At 39.5% G+C, this 24,929-nt stretch overlaps 1 protein-coding gene, 1 long non-coding RNA gene and 1 pseudogene across 3 annotated transcripts; 2 read left to right on the plus strand and 1 right to left on the minus strand.

Moving 5' to 3' along the window:
* Positions 1-464: 464 nt before the first annotated feature.
* On the minus strand, positions 465-3,881 carry LOC127769951 (uncharacterized). Its single transcript, XR_008016864.1, has 3 exons — positions 3,647-3,881; positions 3,375-3,441; positions 465-2,984 (listed from the first exon to the last, which is right to left on the minus strand). It is a non-coding gene; the product is annotated as an uncharacterized LOC127769951 (long non-coding RNA).
* Positions 3,882-3,946: 65 nt separating this feature from the next.
* Positions 3,947-5,132, plus strand: LOC127770742 (uncharacterized; annotated as a pseudogene).
* A 3,873-nt stretch (positions 5,133-9,005) lies between these two features.
* On the plus strand, positions 9,006-23,945 carry LOC127770195 (uncharacterized). 2 transcript variants are annotated; one of them, XM_052295860.1, is made up of 17 exons: positions 9,006-9,402; positions 10,614-10,664; positions 11,011-11,097; positions 13,090-13,201; positions 13,891-13,936; positions 14,213-14,284; positions 17,003-17,065; positions 17,161-17,315; positions 17,426-17,490; positions 18,788-18,938; positions 19,328-19,433; positions 19,538-19,673; positions 20,408-20,472; positions 21,134-21,319; positions 21,430-21,502; positions 22,469-22,555; positions 23,399-23,945. In XM_052295860.1, exons 1-16 carry the CDS (start codon positions 9,192-9,194, stop codon positions 22,534-22,536), a joined length of 1,647 nt encoding a protein of 548 aa, XP_052151820.1. In that variant the 5' UTR covers positions 9,006-9,191; the 3' UTR covers positions 22,537-22,555; positions 23,399-23,945. The 2 variants fall into 2 exon arrangements, with proteins under 2 accessions (XP_052151820.1, XP_052151819.1); XM_052295859.1 differs by lacking the exon at positions 23,399-23,945 and adding an exon at positions 22,628-22,981.
* The last annotated feature ends 984 nt before the right edge of the window (positions 23,946-24,929 follow it).

The following is a 24,929-nucleotide window of genomic DNA, read 5'->3' on the forward strand; positions in this document are numbered from 1 at the left end:
TTTTTTCATTATCTGGTTTTGACAAAGCATATGGGAAAACAATTGAAATATATGCCACTACAACAGGAACCCCTTCTAGCAACGAATTTATGTATTGCTAGAAGCCCATATAAGCGTTGCAAGTGTCGACAGCAACACATTTAGTATGCATTGCCTATGCTGGCGTTGCAAGGGTAGGCTGGGTAGCAATACATGCTTATGTGTTGGTGAAAATAGAAATATTTGTTGCAAGCTTGCAACAGATAGCATCATATAGCTCTATTCGTATAGTATTATTATGCGTTGCTACTATCAATAAATCATCACTATTATTTTTCCTATGCATATTATGTAATTTTCAATTTTAATAATAATTGGAATCAACCAGATATATAATATCGGAAGCTTGAATCACATAATTGGAAAACGAATATCAATAATAGATTTCATCCATAAATAGGGATGATATATTTTTGCATGTGCAGTATAATCTTACAAAATGCCTATCCATTGTCAATCTAACATATCATCTGGGATACTGAGTTGAATTATACAAAACAAGAATCAGATGGATTGGGTTTGAATTTTCTCCTATCGACCACATCTTGAGACCACATTGTAGCTTGTGATCTTGAGTTCACCAGTAGCTAATTGAAGCTTGTCAGTAGCGTCACATGAATCAAGGTACCTTCTCAACAAAAGCAGGGGAAATTTTAGTAAATTTATTTGGTTTTGACCAATCTAAATTGCATTGAATATAAGCATGTGATTTAAGTTTTTCAAGGTTTAAAGCTTCCTATATTTGACGGAAAGCTTCAGTATGATGCAAATGACTGATATTTTTGCCTTGCCTCTTAAATCAGCATCACCCTTCAGCAGCAATTGGTGCTAGCGCTGAACCAACCAAATTATCAAAAGATCAAATTCGATAATGGCTCAAATCATTATGAAAACTGACATAAGCACTACTGCAGAAAGTCAAGTATATCTTCAGAAAGCCTACATTTATATATGTACCTAAAGGACCGCAGACCGATCAATATATTCCACTCAAAAATAAACAAAATCAGAAAACACCTAGTTTATAGATAAATGGTAGCACCACTCTTTAATCTTTAAGAAAATTGAAGTCTAGAATAAAGATGAATCAATTAAACTCTAGAGAGAGATAGAGATCCCTGTGTGGCATGCTGTGCTTCCTCCATCACCCACAACTTTTCAGTTTTCATGAACCACCACTGCTTCACTATTTCAACTGTCTACCTTAATCCAGTTGATCTAACAAATGAAAATGATGGAGGTAGAAAGAAAGGGCTAGAGGTGGAAAGGTGAGGATCAAGTTTCCAGAAACTGAAGAACCAACCATGTCCAGATACATGAGTAACATAAGTACTTGACAAAAGGATTGTCAGTAGGTCCCAATTTGTCATTCAGCAACAAGAGCTTGTGTCTAGATCAAATTCTTTCCTTTCACTTATGGAAACAATTCGTGCTTTCTACACAAGGATATAAATAAGCAAAGTTCAGCAAATGCTGATATGGAATAATTGGTACAAACAGATTAGTAAAGCAACAACAGAACAAGTTACATGAGCTCTTCTTGTGAATCAACAAAACAAGAGTTATGCGCTAGTCATATATTCCATTTGACTGCAGATATATACTGACCTGAAAGCATAGGTCATTTGGGTACAACTAATAAAAGAAGCAGTAGCTAGGATCAAGGCATCAACAACCACACAGATCAATCATCATTTATTTAGATCCTCTGCTTTACAGGCATGGCATGAAGAACATAGTGAAGCAAATCTCCAAGCATGTCCAGATGAAGGGAAATCATACTAAGTTATCATTTTTCTCAATGGAAATCAACCCACAAACAGCGAAAACAAGAAATGAACATACCAGTCAGTCTGAGATGAAGGCAGCCGAGGGCCGGGATGGTCTTGACATGCTCCAGCTGGCTTTTGCCCAATATTATGTTTTGTTAGGGACCCACAAAATCAAAGCATGCACAAATTAGAAAAGACCAATCAATCATAATAACCAATTGTACAAAGAATTTTTTTATTACATAGATAATCATCCTCATAATTCATGTACTAAAAACGTTGTTCAGAACATCATACGCAAAGAAAATAGGATCTAAACTATATACATACAACATCTACAGTTGCCACCATTCTCTACCTTGAAGTCATCATCTTACCCCACTTATCTATCAAACTATAAAAGAAAAAAAAAACAGAACCACTGATGCACCGTCAGGAGGAAAAAAAAGATCACATCTCTAAAGTAAGAACTAAAGAAATAACAGCTTACCATAATTGAAGGCCACGCAATTCAAGTCCTATGACATAACCAACGATTTTGTAGTTTTTGTATGGCCTAATCAATTCTTTAGATCTCACCTATGGAACATCCACATGGACCATCAAGAATTCACTTCCTAGCTCAAAACATCCAACTTTGCAAGTTGGATCACAGCTTACAACTGTAGGAAGAGCCACATTTGTGTTTAAGGTTTTCCAGCTTTTTAAGAATATTCTATTTCCAATCTAGTGCATAAATACATATCGATCAGCATTCAAGTAATTTAAGAATCGAAAAGAACATCACAGTAAGAACTTTAACATGTTTTACCTCCATCAAATTGTCACTTTGTCAGTGATAAAGTCCATTGCGCTGCACTGCCCGTTTCTATGCAAACATAGTTTTTGGATCCTGATTCTGCAATTTAACTATGAAATAGAAACAGATAGACCAAACAGAGAATTCTACAGCTAATGTACTTATTAGGTGGGTTCTTTTGGTAACTATTTGTTAGTGTCATTTTGCTAATAAAAAACAAAACATTGCTAATTCTATATGTTCAGAAAGCTATTTTCAAACATTGGTATCAAATAACTTTGATGCTTGACGTTGGCTTTGACTACCAAAGAGTAAAGTGAATACTTACCTTCTTCTGTATAGTTGGATCTGGAAAGAGGAACAACAGAGTGATCCTACAGAAGAATAATTTCAGAATTGACTACAATTTTAGGCATTTTACTCTACTGCTGTGATGCTATCCTAAAAGTACCACTACGGAGCTTACTAAATTCTTCTGTTAGCTAGTGAATAATTTTCAAATAGAGGTGTGAAAACATTAAAAACTTAACAATAAATTTATTGAGTTCAATTTGGATTTATTTGCCAATCACTAATTCCTTTGTCCATTTTAATAGACCAACAATTTGAATAAGTAATTGATGGAAAGAACATTATTTAATTGGCTGCAACGGAGATAAACAAACATAGATGGACAGTGAACGATTTAAAGCAAAAGTGCTTAAGGCTAGATTGCAACATCTAGGAGAGAGGAATAAAACAAGATTACGTATTGGATTGCTTACTGTGCTGTTCAAGCCTAATCGTTTGTAGACCAGGGTCCAGCAAGTAAGGGTGCATCTCTTCCAGAACCTGAATACTGAATATATCAAATCCGTAATATATTTTAATGCTGAAGGGGAATAAGGCTTGAGTGCGATTTGACAACTCTGCGAGGCAGTAAAATATGCAGGAACTAGGAAGGGAGATGGAGATGCAGGGGCATGGCAGCAAGGCCTCAGGGCACGGGCTGCGCGGCACGGAGTAGACGGCCGGCGCCGCGGAGGCAAAACCTCACCAGCAGTGCAGCACACGGCCACTGGCATGGGGCTTCACCGCATGGGCCTCAGCAGCCGTGGGGATCGAGCTCGCCTGCTCGGTGCAGTTGGCCAGCAAATCAGCAGAGTGCCTAGAACCTCCAGATTGACGCCGGCTGAGGGGAGGAGAAGAAGTGCAGAATGGCAGGAGAGAGAGGAAGAGATGATAATGGGAAAAGAGGAAATCCAGGATTTATTTGCTCATGAGAGAGAGGGGAGAGATTTTCATGGGCGGTTAGCTATCGTTTGTTTTCTTAGAGGGGGTAAAATGGAGGGAATAAATGGCGCGATCACAAAAGACGTGAAAAGAATTGCTAAGAGTGAAAAAAAGGAGGGAAATAATGGAGGGAGAGCAAAATAATTTTTGGAGAAAAACGAAATGTTAAATTTAGATCAACTATATTTAAGCTTGATTTTCTCTAGCGAAAGATTATTGAGAAAAATTGTGAGATTAAAAAACAAGAGGGGAAGAATTGAGGGACAGTTATTTAATGTCGATTTGTCTGGTTCTACACATTTTATTTTTGTTGGAATTATTTTATTTTTGTGAGAAACAGTTAAAACTAGGCAAATTTTACTATAGGACCTCGTGACTTTGCGGTTTTAGCTATAAGATACCACGCGAAGTGACTTTTGGGGAAAGACACTCTCAAAAGTTGGATATTTGCTGGTGGACACCGCACCCATTAAAATAATAATTTACGGGTGAGGAGGAGAGAGAAATCGTGTGAAATGTCAAAAGTGCCCTTGGGCCCACATGTCAGCTCTGCTAGGCAGCAGCACCAGGGAACAGCGGCGGCGATCGCGACGCACCTTTCGGAAAGGACGGACAATGAGAACACGCACCTCAAGAAGCGTCTCATACAGATGGGATTCGACCCCATGACGCACCGGCCACGCACCAACTTCTTCGCCGTGCTGCCGCAGCTCATCGCGCTCGCCACCCTCCGGGACCACCTCGCCGGGACGGCATGCGGCGGCGGCGGCGCAGATCATGCAGGGCGCCGGTGGTGGTGGCGCCGACATTGCCATCCAGGGCGCCAAGATGCAGTACCTACAGTGCCTCCTCCAGTCCACCGCCTCCACCATCGCCTCGGCCGGGTCCGGCGGCGGCGGCGCCATGTCCGCGCACGACGCCGCCGCGGCTCTCGCCGTGGCGACCTGCTCGTCGTCGTCTGCAGGCAGCTCTGTCCCGATCATGGCGACGGCCATAGACCATTCCGGTGGCCAGACCCAGGCGCCGTGCGCGCTTTCCGAGGCGCCGGTGATTACAAGCGACGACGTCGAGGCCAACTTGAGGCTCCTCGGCTGCGGCGTCGGCGCCGACGCGTTCGCATGCCACGGTGGCTTGTGCCGCTGCTCGCCGATCTCTTCGACATGACAACGACGACGAACTCGTTGGACCGGTGTAGCGCGACGGGGTCGTCCCGCCGCCACCCGTTCCTGTGGCTGGAGAGAGGGGAATAGCCGAGCTGACATGTGGGCCTAAGGGCTCTTTTGACATTTTACGTGATTTCTCTCTCCTCCTCATACAGAAATTATTATTTTAATGGGTGCGGTGTCCACCAGCAAATATCCAACTTTTGAGAGTATTTTTCCCCAAAAGTCACTCCGTGCGGTGTTCTATAGCTAAAACCGCGAAGTCACAGTGTCTTGTAGCAAAATTTGCCTTAAAACTAGTTTTACAATTTTATAAATGCAGTAGTAAAATTTATTTTTAAGTAATACAAAACTAAAATAATTTTAGATTTATTCGAAGTTCCACATTTCATAATTAACAATCTTAACCAATCATTTCTGCATATTCATCTTTGTTATCACCCAGCACAGTTCGCATGTCGTCTGGACAACCTACGCGCCCGCAACGTGAATGGGTCCATCGCCACCAACCCACCATGCTATTGTTGCAGGAATTAGCTTGCTGAAAGTCATCGCTGCTCCGTCCTCGTTGCCATATAGCATGACATACATTGCCTCCACAACACGAACGGGCTCGTCGCCGCCCCCATCATCATTGCACAGGACCTCGGCTCTGTTGAGCCGTCGAAGCTCATCTTATCGGAGAAACGCCAATGCCACACCGTCGTCGCTAAGTGCTATAGCTTATATCGCCTGCCTGCTTCGCCCGCCACCCCACCCGGCGTCTACCCCTTTTGCTGCCAATTGCCGCGCTCGCTAAAGAAGAGAAGAGAAGAGAAAAAAGAAAAGAGAAGAAAGAAGATATGCGGACACCATAATTTTTTTCCTACTCACTTATATGTGGGTCCCATAATTTTTCTATTTTTTTCTGACTAGGATGTTACATCAGCGTAACCAGAGATTCAGCGCTATAGAACCCAAATTATACGGTTTTGCATAGTTTAGGGGTAAAGATTTCTTGATATTATGGATTAGGGATGTCATATAGACTAGATGTAAAGTTGAGGGACGGCCAGTGAACTTATTCCATTTTTAATTTTTAATTCAATGGGAACTGTTCACACTAAGCACAAGGCCTATTCGTTCAGTCCAAAATTATCGACGGCTTTGGGACTTGCAGGTTGAGCCCAGTGGGCTGATGGTTCAACGATAGTGCTAAAAATACGGTTTTTGTTGTCACTAGATAACAACGATAATAATAATAATGTAGTTTTGCAAACCATGATCATTAAGTAGCATATGTTCGGATGGTTAGGTGAGGTCATGGTGAGCATTTTAGGAGGGAACGCTTAACGTCTTAGGTTCAATACCCCGCTGGTGCATATTCATTTTTTTCCCCTTTGTTTTAAGAAAGAAAAAAAGTACGAATTACACCTTCGAATTATCGCGGTCGTCCGAATTACCCCCGAACCACAAAACCGACATTTTTCACCCCCAACTATGAATACCGGACGAATTACCCCTCTCGACCCAATCCGCGGTGGTTTTGGTCTACGTGGCGTACACGTGGTAGTCCCAGACATTATTTAAGCAATACTAACTGTTCACTATGCATATACAGTAGCTAGTAGCAGATGAGTTGGAGTAATTGATATATGGAAAATAGTATCATTGAAAAAGCTTTGAATTAACATTTCTAAGATAAAAGTGTTGGGTCTTGAGACATGGTCAACTACTTTAAGTCTATAACTCTGCAAGGCTGTAATTTGTTTCTAGCTTAATAATGTATTCTATTTATGGTTCTTGATTTCTAAGCACATTTGAACATCATGCAAATTTGAGGCTGAACATAACAATAAAGGATGTAGATTGGAAGTTCTGACCTGAAACATAGCTCCATTATGTGTATTATGCGATCTGAACTTGTCTATGCAGACATAACCAAAAGAAAATTAGGAAAACTAACTCTTCTTCCTTATTTGCCTGATTACAACACTAGGAAAAGCAAAGAATGATGCACCTGTTTAAACTAACCATCAATCCGTGAATACTGTTTGAAAGAAATAGGGAAAAATAATTTAGTTGTGATGTCCATGTTATGCATACCCTGAAAAATGCCATGTTCATAAATTTGAAGAACATGTTGTTCTTGTCCCACACAGGATGAGAGGATCTTCTCAAGATAAGAGCACGGAGAAATTATCCATAGCATTGCAGATGGCATACCCCATCGTCGGCTTGATAATCTTGTCCGGTCTTTGCAACCTCTCATGATCTTCTAGAGTAAACATATATACCCCTTGACAAATTGATTAGACCGCATGAACATTATTTTGAGCTCAAAAGAGGCCCTCCAAATCTGTTGAGTTAGACAATACAAATATACAATAGAGCAACCACCACACCAGATCGATTGAACTCTAGGAAGAAGCAAGAGATAGGCGACAGCACTGGTAACAAATAAAGAAAGGAAACCAACCAATGGAAGAAAGATGAAAATGCAAAGGGGAGGAAGGTGAGAGAACTTACCGAAGAAACCTAGGGGGGAAGAGGAGATTGGAACCAACCGGGCACATCCATGAAGCCAGCAACCACCGCTATCCATCCTTCTTTTTCTCAGCCTTGCCCACCCTACACTCCCAACGCCGGCAGCCCTTGAGCTAGTCCTGGCACTTAGAGGTGCAGAGGGCAAGAGGAAGAGGGCAGAGCGGGAGAGGAGAAGAGGGCGGTGGCAACCGCTTGCGTCCGTCGCTCCGGGTGACCGGATCCACCGTTGGGGAGACCGATACCATCGATTCCAACGACCCTCGAACAAGATCTGACACCTCACCAAGAGGAGTGGAGGGCGAGGAAGAGGGAGGTGGTGGTGGCATGGAGATGAAGGGGGAGAAGTGTCGTGGCAGCGGCTTGCGTCCCTCTCCTCTGGGTAGCTGGATCCGCTGGAGAGGATAGCGAGACGGCAACGGTATGGGGAGCAGGAGAGCGAGGCGGCGGCGGTGTAGAGGGGACGGGACGACGCACGCGAGAGGCGCCTAAAGGGGCGAACCGGCTAGGGTTGGGTGTGGGCTGATGAAATCTAAGCCGTCCGTTCCCGATCCGACGATTCCACGGGTGCGGAAGGGCCGCCACTCGGGACACGTCGACACCCAGATCGACCCTACGGTGAGATCGGATGGTGGACAACAGCGGGGACCGGCACATAATTAACCGAAAGCGCAGGTTTTTTTTTTTTTTTTTTTGCAAAAATTGCTAACGTGGCGCTCCTAATCTTCCAGCAATCCCATGGCTTTTAAGTAAACCTATATGCCACTCTCTATTTTTAAATATTAATGTTTAGACATAACATTTGACTATTTGATTTATTAAGAATAGTGCAAATATGAAAAAAGTACAAGTAATTAAAACGCTGTTGATAAAAATGTCACAACAACAAAAAGTAATGATATTTACATGCTACCTCTACTTTTTAAATAGATGCCACCACTGACTTTTAGAATAACATTTAATCATTCATCTTATTATAAGTCACTCTTAAAGTTTCGTTAATTCTAAAACATCACGATAAAAATATTATTTGTATAAATTTTTGAATAAAACAAATGGTCAAACGTGATATTAAAGATTAACGGCGTCATCTATTAAAAATTAGAAGAGTATTTCTTTAATAAGATGAATGCTCTATATTTTAACACAGGAATAGTATATAGTACTTTGTACACAAGGAGCCATGAAAATGTGTTTTCACCGAGTATAAAAAAAGCATAGCACGAATCTGAAGAAACTTCTTACAGCTGAAAAATTGACTGACTTGATAGAAAGAAGGATGTGTCGAAATAAATGTACCGTTGAGAATGGAGTAGTGAGCTTCATGGGCTGAAATGGCCCAGTGACGATACCACGGGCCCAGGCGGAACTGAGGCACTGGACTACTGGAGCCGAAAGCAAGGAGTCCGTGCAGCTTAAAGCAGCCGCCGCCTTCTCTCTCCTCCCCCATCATCCCAGCCATCCAGCCACAGCATCGTCGCCCACTCTCCACCGAGAGAACTCCAAATCCTGGACGCTCCGCGAAAACCCTAGGAACAGCACGCACGCTGTCCCCAAGCACCACCAGCGCCTCCACGCCACGCGCTTGCCTTTGCCTTCGCTCCAGCTCGCGAGACGCCGGGGATGGAGCACGACGCGCACGCCCCGCCGACTGCCGCGCAGGAGCTCGGCGACGCCTCCGCCTCCGCCTCCGTCGTCGACGACTGGGCGCGCGACGAGGACACCGAGCCGATGGCCGTGGATCCCCACCACGCCGCCGCCGCCGCCGCCGCCACCGCCACTGAGGACGGCGAGGGCGTGGCGGATGCCGCTCCTCCCGCGGCCCCGGCTGAAGGTTCCTCCTCATCCTTCCTCCTCTTCTCTCTCCCCCCACCTTTCCCCACTTTGTGCGTGTCCCGCTGTGCTGGCTGTTATGTGGCTTCTGCACTTAGATCTGAGCTCGTTCCTCGCCGATCTGTGGCATGGACGCCTTTGATTGCGTCCTCGTGTAGGTTTAGGAGGGTCAGCAACGTTTATGTGGCGGATAAGGGCGTTTAGGACGATATAGTGGCGGTTTCTGCAGATTCAGCTGGGGTTTAGAAGAAGAGCAACAAGAAATTGAGTCACTAGATCTATCGTGCTTCGTGCTAGCCACTCCGGCTGACAGTTACGTGCATAACTAGAATATGCAATGTTTTGGTCCTCTGCCAGTTAGATGATTATCTGAGGCCTAAGAGAAGTGTTATGGAGCTGATTGTACTTTTGTGGGTTTTGTCATTGTCCAGATTCCATGTCCTGCACCTGAAACACATAAATTACTTTACCATGTGCTTGGTTAGTCTACACGTATGGCTTTGATGTTTCATGACATTATTAAATGGGTAATCCCTTGTTAATTAGATTACCTGGATGGCAAATAGGGGCATATCTGCACATATGATGAGTTTGGTACCTTTCATGGCCTTCTAGCTTTCCATAGAATGGAGTTTTATGGTATTGGAATCCAAGCGTATGTCGGCCTTTGTTATATAGTTTCTTGTAGAAAAACATTTATAAAAAATAACAGAAAATGTATAAGAACTTCTATTATGCTCATTTCAAGGAACCCAACAATATATCCAACTGACCTTTCTCAAATTTTTCTTCCTGTGCCAGCCCAATGTCTGGCTTGGTTAAACTGCTATGCCCATTTCAATGAACCCAACAATATATCCAACTGACCATATTTTGTTTCTCTCTCTGAATTATGGCATGAGCTGAGAAAATCTAGAATGTTCATATTTATGTATTTGTTTTGTAACTAGTAGTTAGGATGACGTCCATGTGAGTTTATTTTCTTTGGAATTTTTCTACCTTTTTCTTTTCATAGTTACTCCCTCTGTCCCAAAATACAGTAACCTAGTACTAGGAATCTGTAGTACTAGGTGGTCTCTAATCTATTACTAAGGTTGCTATATTTTGGGACGGAGGGAGTATCTCTTTATTTTGGAAGAGGCTATTGTTTATTTGCCCCATTGAAGTTCTTGGTCACTATGGACTAACCTGTGGTTTGAACTGTCCTGTCAGATGTTACAGAAATTCAATCATCACTACAGTCCTTGGAGTTGAAGACGAATGGTATGTGTGATATCCTTGTTCAAGCTGTTGTTGTAGTTACTGTTACCTAGCACTTGAATAAGAAATTTGCATCCTTTGGTTAATTTTTTTCTGCTCAGTTTGTTTCAAATTGGCAAAGGGCTATCTGTTTTCTCCATGTAATAAAAACATTCTACCTGTAAGTAGTTAGAGGATTCAATTCCCCATCTCACTATTGTGTTAATCTAGATTATGGTCTTCATGTAAAGGTAGTACTAAGTTTAATGAACAAAACTTCCTCTGGACCCTAATGGCCCAGATAGTTTCCTGTTTGATTTTTTTTTATTTCTTCCTCTTGGCATGAAATACAACTTTTCTATTGGTCCAGCTGCTGCACATGAGGATGCTCAAGAGGTAGTAGAGGAGGAAAAGGAAACAAAGCGGCATTTGAATGTGGTTTTCATTGGTCATGTTGGTAGGTTATTTACTTACGTGCCTTGTATTCAATTTTCTTTGTCAGTGTTAGACAGATATGTTCATAGAAAATTTATTAATTGTTGTCTTATTTATCTGTGTCAAGTGTGTCTATCAGAGCATGTTTTGACATAACATTGAGGATCTATTATCTCAGGGTCATACAACATCCATGATATTGATTGTAATGTTACTATGCTTAGACCCAGGAAATTATTTGGCTATGCCAATTTCCACCTTCAGGTTTATCTCTGATGTATTGTCTTCAAAATATGGTGTGATGTCATGTGCACCCCATTAGGGCCCAAAGAGCAGTCAACCTCTGTTTGGCTGGTGGTACTGCGTGAACATTACTCACATGGTTGCTGTTAACATGTTTGGAGTAGAGAGATTTATTAGTTAGCTCTTTCCTTCATGTCAGGGATAGGTTTCTTAATAGTCAAGTTAGTCCATCTATACTGCAAGAATTGGGATTGTATTGTATTCATTAAGCAAGAAATAAACAAGAGTCTTTAGTCTTCCTCTTTTCTCTTGCATCGTGGCGCGGCTGCCTCAATGGCACCGTCGCATTACTTGGGTCTAGGGACCCCTCGAATAGGCCTAAAAGGCCCATATCCCCAACCATTCCCATAACATGTGAATTGCCATATACTTCCTCTGTTTCACAATGTAAGTCATTCTAGCATTTCTCACATTCATATTGATGTTAATGAATCTAAATAGATATATATGTCTAGATTCATTAACATCAATATGAATGTGGGAAATGCTAGAATGACTTACATTGTGAAACGGAGGGAGTAAGTTTCAAGTAATAAAACAAAAAATGTTGGCGCAAAATAGATGTCTCATGTCGTAGTATTCAAATCTAAATTTGTTCTACATAGTGAAAAACATAATAGGCGAACCCTGCTGAAATGGAACTATAGAAAGAGGAAAGGTTAAGGTATTGTACTGAAGTTCATTAAGAATTTAGAATTAATTCTTTTTGGAATGGTTCTGTAAATGTCAAGGCTTTTTGAACTGTATTTCTGGAGAGAATACACAAGAAATGCCTTTGCTTATATCCTATTAGGCTAATACATTTCATTAATACGTGTGGGTGATGATTACAACCAACTATAAAAACACCACCACCACCACCACCACACACGCACAGACACACACACACCCCATCACCACCACCAAAAAGCAATGCAGCCTGGTAATGTGTTTTTCATGATTTTGGCATTGAGATAATATGTTTTTTTACTCATACGTAACATGTTTGGCTAGCTGGGTACTGTTTACTGTGTAATTTGGCCAGGTGATGAATTTGGTTGGCCAGATTATTGCGGTTGACAGCTACTAGGGTTTTGATTACGATGATTAGGATACCAACATTTGCAAAAGGCAGAGTTGAGACCAGAGTTGAGACCAGGTTTTGATTATGATGAACAATAGTTTGAGTTGGGCATATGTGTATTTAGATAGTAATTTTTCGCACTGGGGGGGGGGGGGGTGGTGGGGTGGGGGTGCATAAAGTAGACTTTACTATGGAATTTATAGAAGAGAAGAATTTCAAAAGATTTACAGTTAAAAAGGTGTTTGTGGTTGTACCATACTCATACTAACTATACCAGCCACTGTTCTACTTGTTTTTTTGTGGGATATTTGATGACATTGTGTATGAATTCTTTTGTTTGCAGTAGTTTTTTCTTCTAAAAACTACTTTGTTATTTTAATTAAAATCAGTTTACTATTGGACATCCATTTTAGACAACTTTCGTGTGCCATATGTTGTTTGTCTATTAGAAAACAATTGATTGAGCTTGTTAAATTTGCTTACTTAGCTTGTGGCTTCAAAATATGTTGCATGTTTTTCTTTTTTACATATTTTTGTTGCTTGTTGAATAGTCATATAGTACAGTTACAGAAGCTTATTGCTAACAATGTGTTGATTCTCTAGATCTGTTGCTTCTCCTATTTTATTTTTGTTGTTTCATATTCCCAGATGCTGGAAAATCAACTGCCGGAGGGCAAATACTTTTCTTGAGTGGTCAAGTCGATGACAGGACCATCCAGAAGTATGAAAAAGAAGCAAAAGATAAAAGCCGAGAAAGCTGGTGGGTACTTCTATCGTTTCCTTCTTCCAGACGGATAAACCAGATGCCTTTTTTCGAACTCACGGCTTATATTCTTTTGCTTGATTTTCCATATGAATAAAGCAAAGTTTGAGTTGACCCTGCATTAACTAGTCTAGCGTTTGCTATAGTTGCAATTAATTCTGTCATTGTTCTTGCTCTGATTAAAGGGAAAGAAAAAGTTTACATTGGAACTGCTATTAGAAAGTAGCTACAAACTTACAAGTGTTTGAGCAATAACTGTCTAGTACAGAAGATTCATAGTGTCAGACTGGCGGTAGAGGAAATATCTACGAACTACTCCCTCCGTCCCAAAATCTAGCAACCTAGGATGTGTCCTAGGATGGACATACCATATGTCCATAGGTTGCTACATTTTGGGATGGAGGTAGTATATCTTCTTTTTGCTATATTATTGTTGAAGATATCTCAAATACAAGGGCTTTAATTTGTTTGTTGGTTAGGACACACTATATGATATGATTGAGTGACTAAAGGATGTTACCGAGTTAAGAGTTTAGTATTAAATTCGCACCTGTTTTATAAGTTGAACTCCTAAAAACTATCAACAAGCTTAGACACCTGAAACACTGTCTTTTCCTGTACTTTTTGTAAAGTTTTTTTTTTTTCGATACTGCTTGACATTATAACCTGATCTGAAATACTTGCAGGTACATGGCTTACATTATGGACACAAATGAGGAAGAGCGGCTAAAGGTATCGCTTCCATATAGGTGGCATGCTTCATCTATATTGTGTTTAGTTGTACAAAATTAGTGGCATGCTCTTGAAATACCTCATCAAGGGATAATTCGTTTATATGACTTTGTTAGTCTAGAATAACCTGATGCATACTTCAATCTGTACACTCTAGTCAACAAAATAATATTTCATTCTCCTAGGTGACAGATCTTTTGAAGGTGCTTTTGTATTATGAATTTATGATGATGCTGATTTTTACTGTACTTTGATCTTGTTTCTGTGTTTTTTTAGGGGAAAACTGTTGAAGTTGGTAGAGCCCACTTTGAGACAGAAACTACAAGATTCACTATTTTGGATGCACCGGTATTTCTCTTTCACTGTATTACTGTTATAGTGGTACTTTTCTTTCAGATTGTCTTTGAATACTTAAAACAAAGAGTTTGTGTGTTCTATTTACCCTTCATACTCGCCAAAAATCTTATGTAGATTGTACTATGTAGACGTCGGTTATTTTTAAAGGATTTGGATTTGCATCCTCTCCTTGTGTATATGCAGGTTACTGATCTAATGTGACTTGTTTATTCAATGTTTTAGATACGATCATAATATGTTTTGCATTTTTTTAATTCAAAACTTATGTTATATTTATTTGATATCCATCAAGGGCATGGGTTTCCTTGTAGTTGTTAGGTTGTTTATTCTTTTTCATATTGTGTTATGCTTTTCCTGATATAGTGTATAAGAGAATTGTTGTGTACTTGTCTGGAACTCTAGTTTGGACTGTACAAACACTTAGCTATTTATGTATTCCGGTAAAATTTTTCGTCCGTCGTAAAAAAAAAAAGTGTCCTTCGCTCTCACGTCATCCAAGTCCGCACCAAATCGGGTTTGTCGTCCGTGAAAATTTTCATCCGTAGATCCGATTGAAATCCAATCGGACAATCCAAAGAAAGAGAAAAGGAACGGGAAAAATAATAATAAGTGCAAAAATCTTATCTTAATCCCGCGGGAAGCTGTTCACGCCGTCGGTCGCGGAGGGGGGAGGCCGCCGCCGCCGCTTGCGGGCGCCAATGCCATCGGATCCTCCTGGAGGAAGTCGACGCCGTCACTCGCGGCGGGGGAAGGCCGCCGCCTCGACTCGCGCGCCGCCGCTGCCGCCACTGCCACCGCCTCCGGTCCGAGCCGACGCCGTCGCTCGCGGTGGGGGAAGGCCGCCGCCTCTGTTCGCGCGCTGCCGCCGCCGCCTCTGCTCGCGCACTGCCGCCGCTGCCGCCGCTGCTGCTCGTCGCCGGGAGAGAGGATCGGGATAGAGAACGGGAGAATCGAGGGTTAGGGTTAGCGCTTCCCCGGCCGTCCGCGTCTTCAACGGTGCAGAGGCGATCCAAGCCGTCCATCAGATCGGACGGGTCAGATCGCCTGCGCGTCGGGCCGCCTCCATTGCCGGGCCGCCAACACTTAATGCCGAGGGCAGGCCGGCTGGTCCAACACAACACAATAAGAGGATGAGTTGGGGGAGGCAAATTAGACTTATTTTGCGGGCTGACATAGTAATTGACTGAAAATGGCCCATAGAGAAATTGGTGATGGAATAAGCCTTGTGGTCTTTGGTCCTTGTGGTCCCTCTCTTGCTGGTTGTTTTTCCCTTTTAGGACAGCATCCTTTCAGTTTTGCTTTTAGCATCTCTAGGACAGCATCTAGGACCATCACCTTTATGCTTTATTCAGTTTGGATGCTCTCTAGGACAGCATTGCGTTCAAATTTTTAGACTAGTGTGGGCAGCAATTAGCTTGCAGACATCCAGCCAGCTATGGCTATATATATGTATCCAACCTCCCTCGGGAAGGTATGGCTTTTGAGTTTGTGAATGAAGAAAACCAGAAAATTGCCCCACTCTGAGTGCCATCCTATTCTCAATGAGAGTAACCATTGAAGTTCTAACAATTGGGATTTTTATTTAAATAAATGTTGAAATGATGTTTGTATTATCAAAATTAGCAATTAAGCTCCGAAAATTCCAACAAAATTTCAAATAGTGTTATTAATCATGGTTAATTTAATAAAAAAATAAATCTAACTATATCATATTATTTCACTGAGCGGGTGGGGAAATGCTCATGGTGGTAGAGAAGGGGAATAAATTTAGGGTTAGGTATAGATTCAATTCATTGTTTATGTCAAGAACTATCTCATATAACTCCCATGGAACTAGAAAATAACTCTAATCATGATCATTACATTAGTTTTTTTCCCGTTGCAACGCACGGGCATTTTTTCTAGTTATGACTAAATTGCTTAAGGAAACTTCCTAAGTGCTCGTGGTTCTCCTTGAATAATTTTGCTAGATGCTATTATACCTGATAAAAATAATTATTAAATAGGATTGTCTTGTGCTCAAACTTGCAATACTCTGGGGATTGTAGTTGTGGACCACGAGATGTCCCCTGTACCTGATACCCAGATGCCATGTTGGTAACTTTGCTGTTTGGCGTACAGGTGAAGATGAAGGTTATATCCTGCTTTAGTTTTGCTTAATCACTAAAGAAAGAAGTATGAGGGCATGAGGCATATATAGCCGGCCAAATAATGAAATAAACCAAATCTGGAAAGACAATCTCAGGTTCTCAGCTAAGAAATAAACAATAAACAGATTTAGCTTAAATAGAACTGAAGTCTCTTGTCTCTTTACCTATTCTGATGCAGCCCCTGCATAATGAACTGGACCTCCCTTGGTCTCACACCAGTAATAAGTAATTTGCCACATAATATCTTGTCATTTCATGGGCTTTAATTGATGCAATAGACTCATGTGATGATACCATGTTCTAGACAAAATATCCAAGTATGCCCCCGTTTAGACCAAAATCTAACCATCCAAATTCCTAACTAAGATCAGTAAAAAGCTTTTAGAAGTTGTCAAATGACACATCCAAATTCCATCAATTCCAATAATGTGAAATTATTGTTTTTGATCAAGTGTCTTGCTGTCTTGTCATCTCTTGTGATGATGCTTCTTTCTTTTTGATGAACTGTACTTTTGTATCTTTTATGCTGTTTGTTTACTTTCGTGGTTTAAATTTGCAGGGTCATAAAAGTTATGTTCCAAATATGATAAGTGGTGCATCTCAAGCAGACATCGGTGTTCTGGTAGCTATATGACCTGGGGCTTCTGTTCTTTCTGCTAAACTTCTGCTTTCCTTTTATTCCTCTGGTAATGATTACATTTCCTTTTCTTTTTATAGGTTATATCTGCCCGAAAAGGTGAATTTGAAACTGGTTACGAAAAAGGAGGACAGACTCGTGAACATGTACTGCTTGCAAAAACTTTAGGTGTTGCTAAGTTGATAGTTGTCATCAATAAGATGGATGAACCAACTGTAAAATGGTCTAAAGAAAGGTATGCTTGATAAGACATTCTCATTTCATTGTATTCAACAATTCAAAGGATTTTAATACTAAATACTGGGTATCCTGGAAGAAAATAATCAAATTTACTATTTGGTATAGGTATGATGAAATTGAGTCAAAGATGGTTCCTTTTCTCAGATCTTCAGGGTACAATGTCAAAAAAGGTATTGTTCTTATTAGATGTTACTTCATAAACTGATTACTATAAACACTCATTTCAAGTTGAAGCCATTGTTTTGATGTGACAATTGAAAACTGAAATTTGGGTGGAGATATATAGCAATCGTTTTACTCCCTCTAGGTTGATAATACTTGTTGTATAGCAAACAATAAGATCTGAGTGGAGATATATAGCCATCGTTTTAGTCAATATGAAGAGAAGTACCATAAAAAATATATAGCATTCGAATCAAAGAAGTAGCTGAGTACAACCCAAAGCCAAATCAAAGGAGATCACATAAGCAAGAAATTGGAAGTGAAGAGTCAGTTCAGAGAGCAGCTCCAATACCTGCAGAGCTTGCAGAGGATCTCAGCGAGGAGCCTCCCACCATCCGCACCCTGACTGCCAGGATTCCAAGAACAAGGGTAGTGCATTGACAATGACCACAGGCTGGCATGGTGCTTGGCAATGGTGTTGATCCAAGAGCAAGGGGGAAGCATCAGGGAGGAGAACAGGGGCTGTGAGGAAAACAAGACCAGCCTGAAGAGCCAGAGATTCTGTCTGATTTCTGTTTTATCCTGAAGAACTGTCTCTAATAGTCCACCCTCTTAGAATCATGTGTTCCAAATTCCATACTTGGCCAACTACCCTAAATACTAGAACCTGACATGCCCAAAACCTAGGATCAAACGGCGCCACAGAGGTTTTTGTCATTTGGCAAACTACTTCTCTTCTAATTTAAGTTGCAAACAATAATAATAAAGGATGGAACAACTGTGGGTGATATGCCAGTGGCATAACATATTTTATCTAACCTTAATTTGATGTGTGAAAAAAACTACTCCCTCCGTCCCAAAATATAGCAACTTTTGGCTATATATGCAACTTTTGGCTATATATCTGGACATAGGTTTGGCTATGTACTCCCTCCGTTTCAGGTTATAAGAAGTTTTGACTTTAGTCAAAGTCAAACTGCTTTAACTTTGACCAAGTTTGTAGAGAAAAAGTAGTAACATTTTCAACCCAAGGCAAATTTATTATGAAAATATATTCAATTATTGATTTGATAAAACTAATTTAGTATTATAAATATTACTATATTTGTCCATAAACTTAGTCAAACTTAGAACAGTTTGACTTTGACCAAAGTCAAAACGTCTTATAACCTGAAACGGAGGGACAGAGGGAATATAATAATTAGTATGTACGTTAACTAAAATATAAGTACAATGCAGCGCATCATAGCAACTGCAAAAACTGAGCCTGTATGGTATTTCTTACTGTTCCCTTTTTGTTATCAGATGTTCACTTTTTGCCAATATCTGGTCTTTTGGGAAGCAATATGAAGACCAGGATGGATAAAAGCATTTGTAGTTGGTGGGATGGTCCATGTCTTTTTGAAGTCCTGGATCGTATTGAAGTTCCTTTGCGTGACCCCAAAGGTCCAGTCAGGTACATTATGCATTTTAAACTGTACATTATGTTCTCTTTTTTCAACAGTCAATAAAATTTTGAATATGACAAGTTCTCCAATATTATATTTAATGTTAAACGTGCAGTTTGCGATATATAGCTTAACTCTGGTCTTTTCTGATAGTTTTGTCCAAGTACATGAAGCTTTGTGAAATTTACTCATAATGATAAATTTACATACTAATATGTATAGATTTTGTTTTTCACATTGTAGCATTAATTACTTGACAATGTATAGATTTTGTTTTTCACATTGCTTGAATGAACTATTTCACACACTATATTTTCCTATTATTTTCTGTTCGTATTTCTGTGCACTAACTCAGATGCTAGATGGAACCTTTACAGTATATGCATTAATAATGCAGGATGCCAATAATTGATAAGTATAAAGATATGGGCACTGTAGTGATGGGAAAAATAGAATCTGGGACCATCAGAGAGGGTGACAGTTTGTTGGTCATGCCAAACAAGGTATTTCGTTTTTTGTTTTTTTTTCTCTAATGTAACACTCATGGTGTACTTGGGTGCCCTTTAGAGTCTAAATTCACTTCTGGTGCAATGTCTTGTTTTAACAGACTAACGTGAAAGTCATTGGCATAAGTTTGGATGAGCACAAGGTACGCCGTGCTGGACCCGCTGAGAATGTCCGTGTCAAATTGTCTGGGATTGAAGACGAGGATATTATGGCTGGTTTTGTGCTCTCAAGCATTGGTAAGTATTTTCTTCTAGAGAAGTAATGTAGAGTATTTTCCTATCAGGTTTTTCTACTAGGTATCCTCTAGAACATTTAAATATGACATTCTGTTTTCGTTTTAATGTTTGCTTAGTTCTTATATTAAACAATATAGTAATTTAAGCCAGGTTTGGATAGGTTCAAACCTAAAATTGATTTTGACTGTTTTTATGTTGCGCAATAATGGAATTGAAAGGGTAGTGTATCTGGTCAGATTTATATTACAATTATATAGAAACCCCATGGTGCTATGTGACAGTTGCATGAGAAAATGGCGCACATGAGCAGAAAGGTGGATTTGCCGTAGCTAGACTGGCTAGAACTAATTAAATTGAGTATGGCTTAATGAGAGGATATAGACAATTTGTACCTTTGATCAATCATCCAATGGCTAGAAACGATTGAGATGATTGTTGTTTCATTGTAGAGGACAGACAATTTGCCAGATCAATCAACCAAAGGCTAGGAGTAATTGAGATGATGAGCTTTGTGATTGATAATTAACATTATTAAGGGGATAATAATATGATTAACTACCGGCACAATATTTTGAAGTGTGGATATTTGTTATAATCTATTGTATGCTGTCCATCTCAATACATCTGTTACGCTGTTATAATTTGCTTTTGCATACATTTGTGGAAGATGTTTAGTTGTGGATACTTTCCTAATTTGCATTTTGTTCTGATTCTAATAATGTATATCCATTCAGGTAATCCTGTTGGTGCTGTCACTGAATTTAATGCTCAGTTGCAGATTCTAGAGTTGCTTGACAATGTAAGTGTCTTTTGATTGTTCTGTTACATGCATATAGTAAACTACTTAATGCTTATCGTGGTTGCTAGAACAGTACGCGGTTTCTGGTTTGCACTGTAAACTGGAATATGCATACAAATTTAATGTACCTGACTGGTACTTCTGTTGGAATTTAATGTATCGCAAATCATATGCTCTTTATTTGATCTTAAAACAGATCTTTTAAAGTAAAATTTAACCTGGCAATCTCTGTTCAATTTGAATCTTGCTTGTTTCAAGTACTAATACTCGGAACGTATTTTATTATACGTGTGATATCTCCTTCCAAAACACATCAATCTTCTGCCCGCCTTTATGATATTCATGTCATATTTTAGCTTTTCACCAATATTTGAGCTCTACTACCTCTATCAGAAAATATAAGAACATTTGGGGTTGGACACGGGTATTAAGAAATGTGTAATTAAATGGGGGAAGGTTGTGATTGGTTGAAAAGAGTGTAGATTGAGAAGATATATTTTGGTACAAATTTTGAATGCTGGAAGTAGATATATTTTGGGATGGAGTACTACAACTTTGTAGATTCATGGCAGCTCTTTTTTCTCCCACTGTTGATTGCATTTAATTAGCATCATTATTTCTCTCTATGTTCATAATAATTTACTTATTTTGCTGGTGCTAGGCTATTTTCACAGCTGGCTACAAGGCAGTGTTGCATATCCACTCTGTTGTTGAAGAGTGTGAGATTGTTGATCTTATAGAGGAAATTGATATGAAGAAAAAGAAAGAAGCTGATCCAAAGAAGAAAAAACCAAAGAGGAAGCCTCTTTTTGTGAAGAATGGTGCGGTTGTAGTTTGCCGCATTCAGGTATTCTCATAAATTTCACTGGTACAAGTTATTTTTTTTGCAAAAGCACTAATACACGTTTGTAACTAGTTATTGAGGATTCAACTAATTCTAATGTGTTCTGCAATTAGGTGAATAATTTGATTTGTATAGAGAACTTCTCTGATTTTCCTCAGCTTGGAAGGTTTACACTTCGAACAGAAGGCAAGTATACATGCATTGAAATACATTAGGTTTCCAATTTTTTTATGAATAAAGAATAGTGTGCTATGCATCAAAATGAACCAAGCCAGCTACTGCTGTCCTTTTGTTTATTGTTGCATATATTCCATTTGCTTCCATTTCTTAAGGAATGTGTCCACTACCATGTACTCCCTCCAGTAAAAAAAAAAAAGAGGTTTAGGTTTGCGTGTAGTCAGACTTATGTTTTGACTGCAAATATCCCTATAAATGTTTTGGTGAAGTCCCTTTTTGTCTCTGCTAACTCTGCTCGAAGTCCATGTTTCCTGGAAATGAAAACCAATTAATTTTCACCCACAACTTCCTAATCTGGAAAAGCACCCCCTACCCATTTCAATGGTCTGTTTTTGTTCCCATGGTTCTTTCCACTGATGTGGAATGCAATTAGACATGTTTCAATGTTGTGTGTGGCTTTTAGCTCAACAAAACTTGTTGACAGCAGTCCAGTCAGCAAAATATCGGAGCACTCTGAACCTGAACCACTTTGGATTTTGGAAGTATTTACATTAGATTTTTGAAAATGTTGTTAACTTGACTTGAAAAAAGTGCTTTCATCATAATGTATTATGTTAACTATCGGTAAAAGTTGCATTTTGGAAACTATGTTCAAAATGTCGCTGACTGGCTCTGTTGTTATTTTTCTTAGTACTCCCTCCGTTTCATATTATAAGACTTTCTAGCATTGTCCACATTCATATATGTATAGAATCATTAACATATATATGAATGTGGACAATGCTAGAAAGTCTTATTCATATATATATTAATGAATCTATACATATGTATATGTCTAGATTTATTAATATCTATATGAATGTGGGCAATGCTAGAAAGTCTTATAATATGAAATGGAGGAAGTAATTTGTTTTCTATTTCTAGTAATTAGACTTATCAAATCATATGCTGACCATTGATTACTGATCATTGCAGGTAAGACGGTGGCTGTAGGGAAGGTTGTTGCTATTCCACCAGCTGGCAGCCCAACATTTTCAGCTTAAGTCAATTTTGAACAGGATGGTGAGTAGTTTTCTAATCCTGAGTTGTTTGCAAAATGGAAAGTACATACTTTTTAACTGTCTTTCATGACAGGATGTCTCTTGAGAGCTTCTGGAAGCAATGACATTGCTTGAGCATACATTTTTTCCGGCCCGGCTTGAAAATCATCAATCATTTAGGCATAGCTGTTATTATTAAGATGGGTTGCATAATTTATAGCTCTTGTTACATGGTTGTGAGGTTGTAAAATCAGTATGGGTATATCCCTGCCCTAACCTTCCAATTTGAATACCAGTGTTGCAAAGGTTTTTCGTGTGCACAATCCTTTGCCCCTCCCGGGCATCCGAACAAACAAAATTTTGATATGCCCACCTGAACCATTTTGGTTCTTGTATGTTTTCGAGGTGCCATCTGGTGGTATTTTATTATACGCAGCACTGTTTATCACTAATTTGTATGAACATGGTTCTCAACTGGAAGCACATAGGTAGTGACTGGTGACTGTCAAATCTTTTCTCGAAACGGTATAGGTTTTGACATTAGTCCTTGGAGCCGATCTAATATATTTTACCTTTCTTTTTTTTTAATTACACCGAGCTTGGCGCTAGTAGCTTGCCAAACAATAACATTTATCCTAAAATATAATAAATTATCCACCTACATTCCTTTCTCATATAATAGTTATCTATAAACATATACTATGCTACTAATATCTGGTTCCATCAGTCATACATGCATTGTAGCTCGCTGCTCTTCCCTCTCCTTTTTTATCTTCTCGAAATATGTTTATAGATTATTTATAGTCTACTATTGTACCTGCTCTTAATACATGTGCTTAGGCCAAGAATTTTTTTTATATTTTAGGACGGAGGTAGTATCATTTTCGTTGATGCTTACCTTTGAAGATGATTTTCGTTGATGCTTACCTTTGAAGATGCAAATCTGATGAGGACATCTCTTCCTCTGCTACGCCCATGCAACTTGGTTTCATAACAAGTTTGACAAGATGAACCAATGATCTGTTTGGTTAATCCCTCCTTCAAGGGAATTGAGGAGATTTAGAAGAAATTAAGGGAATTGAGGAGATTTAGAAGAAATTTGGGAATTGAGGAGATTTAGAAGAAATTTATTCTGTAATTATTGAGGTGTAGAAGTAAATCACCCCCGAACCATTTTTCATGGAGATTAACCGAATGATCCCTGTATTCAATCCCACCGCTAAGATGCTCAGTTGACTCCTTATAGATGGTTTTGGTTTCACTTGAGACTTCTAACAACTCCATTCCAAATTTTAGTTGTATCTGCTATTCAAATTTTAATGGCAGAACTAACAGAGGCAGCTATAATATGGGTAGGGTTGGAGGTAGGGTAGGGTTGGAGGTAGTATATGAGCTACTTATGTTCTTTTAAATGTGGTATTTCTTTGCTGATTTTTTCGGCAGAGCCTTGGCTTGTCGTATCTGTCTGAATTTTATATTTTCGGATGTGAAAAGAAGTATAAATATCCTCATATACCAAACATTCGCTAATTAATATTGCGTCTTCAAAATTGTAATCTTCCCATGGCATATAAGTTGCTAATACGTTTTTTTTCCTAAAGCAAGACCCCTTCGCTAAAATTTCTCCTTTTTAATGGATTTACCCCGTGTAACCTAAGGTTTTTGGTGCATACTGATATTTTTGTTAGAGCGCCGCTAGGTAACTAAAGGAATATACTTATAGTCTTCCCACTACTTGATAAAAAGGATCTTGTGACTATTAGTAGAAATGATCTTTCCCTTGCATTCGACTATGCAAAATAAGTACATTTTTCAGTCAAGTCAACTTTAAGCCGTAGGTCTTGCAATTGAGTCATATTCGGCTGATCCATGTCTCTCACGCATTGTAGCTAATAAATAGACAACCGTTGTTGCGTTTAGTGTTTAGGTTTTTTTATTAGCTTGCTACTTTGTAGTTTTGCCTCTAGATTGGTTTGTGAAATCAAGATTGTGTATTTAATTGCTTTGCAATAACAATAAGGCTCCCATCGGATGGCCTAATCAGCCAAAGAAAAAGCCAAATTTTAAATTTTCAAACTTAATTTTGAGATATTTTTAACGTAGTTCCTTTTTCAGCATTGGCTTTTAAGTTATCAAGAACATATATATAAAAGTTTTACTATTAATTTTTATTCCCTAATAAGTTGTTTTGACTTATTAGGGAAAAAGCCAAATGATGAGGCCGTAAGACTTCGTCGATTATGCGGAAGTGTGGTTGATAGTGGCATGATGTCGGACACATCTTTTCGAAGGAAATGATCAGTTGATCGGAAAGCCTCAAAATGTTCACTCCGATTCAATCGAACCTAAGATCCAGTTATTGACATCAATTTCCATGTTTAATGTTGTTGGGTTGT

This window comes from Oryza glaberrima, chromosome 4, assembly GCF_000147395.1.
Source record: "Oryza glaberrima chromosome 4, OglaRS2, whole genome shotgun sequence".
Lineage (NCBI taxonomy): Eukaryota > Viridiplantae > Streptophyta > Magnoliopsida > Poales > Poaceae > Oryza > Oryza glaberrima.

What these genes read in the sequence shown, in the direction of transcription:
- LOC127770195 (XM_052295860.1), top strand. Translation starts at nt 9,192, where the DNA reads ATGGAGCACGACGCGCACGCCCCGCCGACTGCCGCGCAGGAGCTCGGC. An exon ending in GATAAAAGCCGAGAAAGCTG is followed by an intron (nt 13,202 to 13,890) that starts GTGGGTACTTCT and finishes AAATACTTGCAG; the next exon opens with GTACATGGCTTACATTATGG. An exon ending in AAGCAGACATCGGTGTTCTG is followed by an intron (nt 17,066 to 17,160) that starts GTAGCTATATGA and finishes TTCTTTTTATAG; the next exon opens with GTTATATCTGCCCGAAAAGG.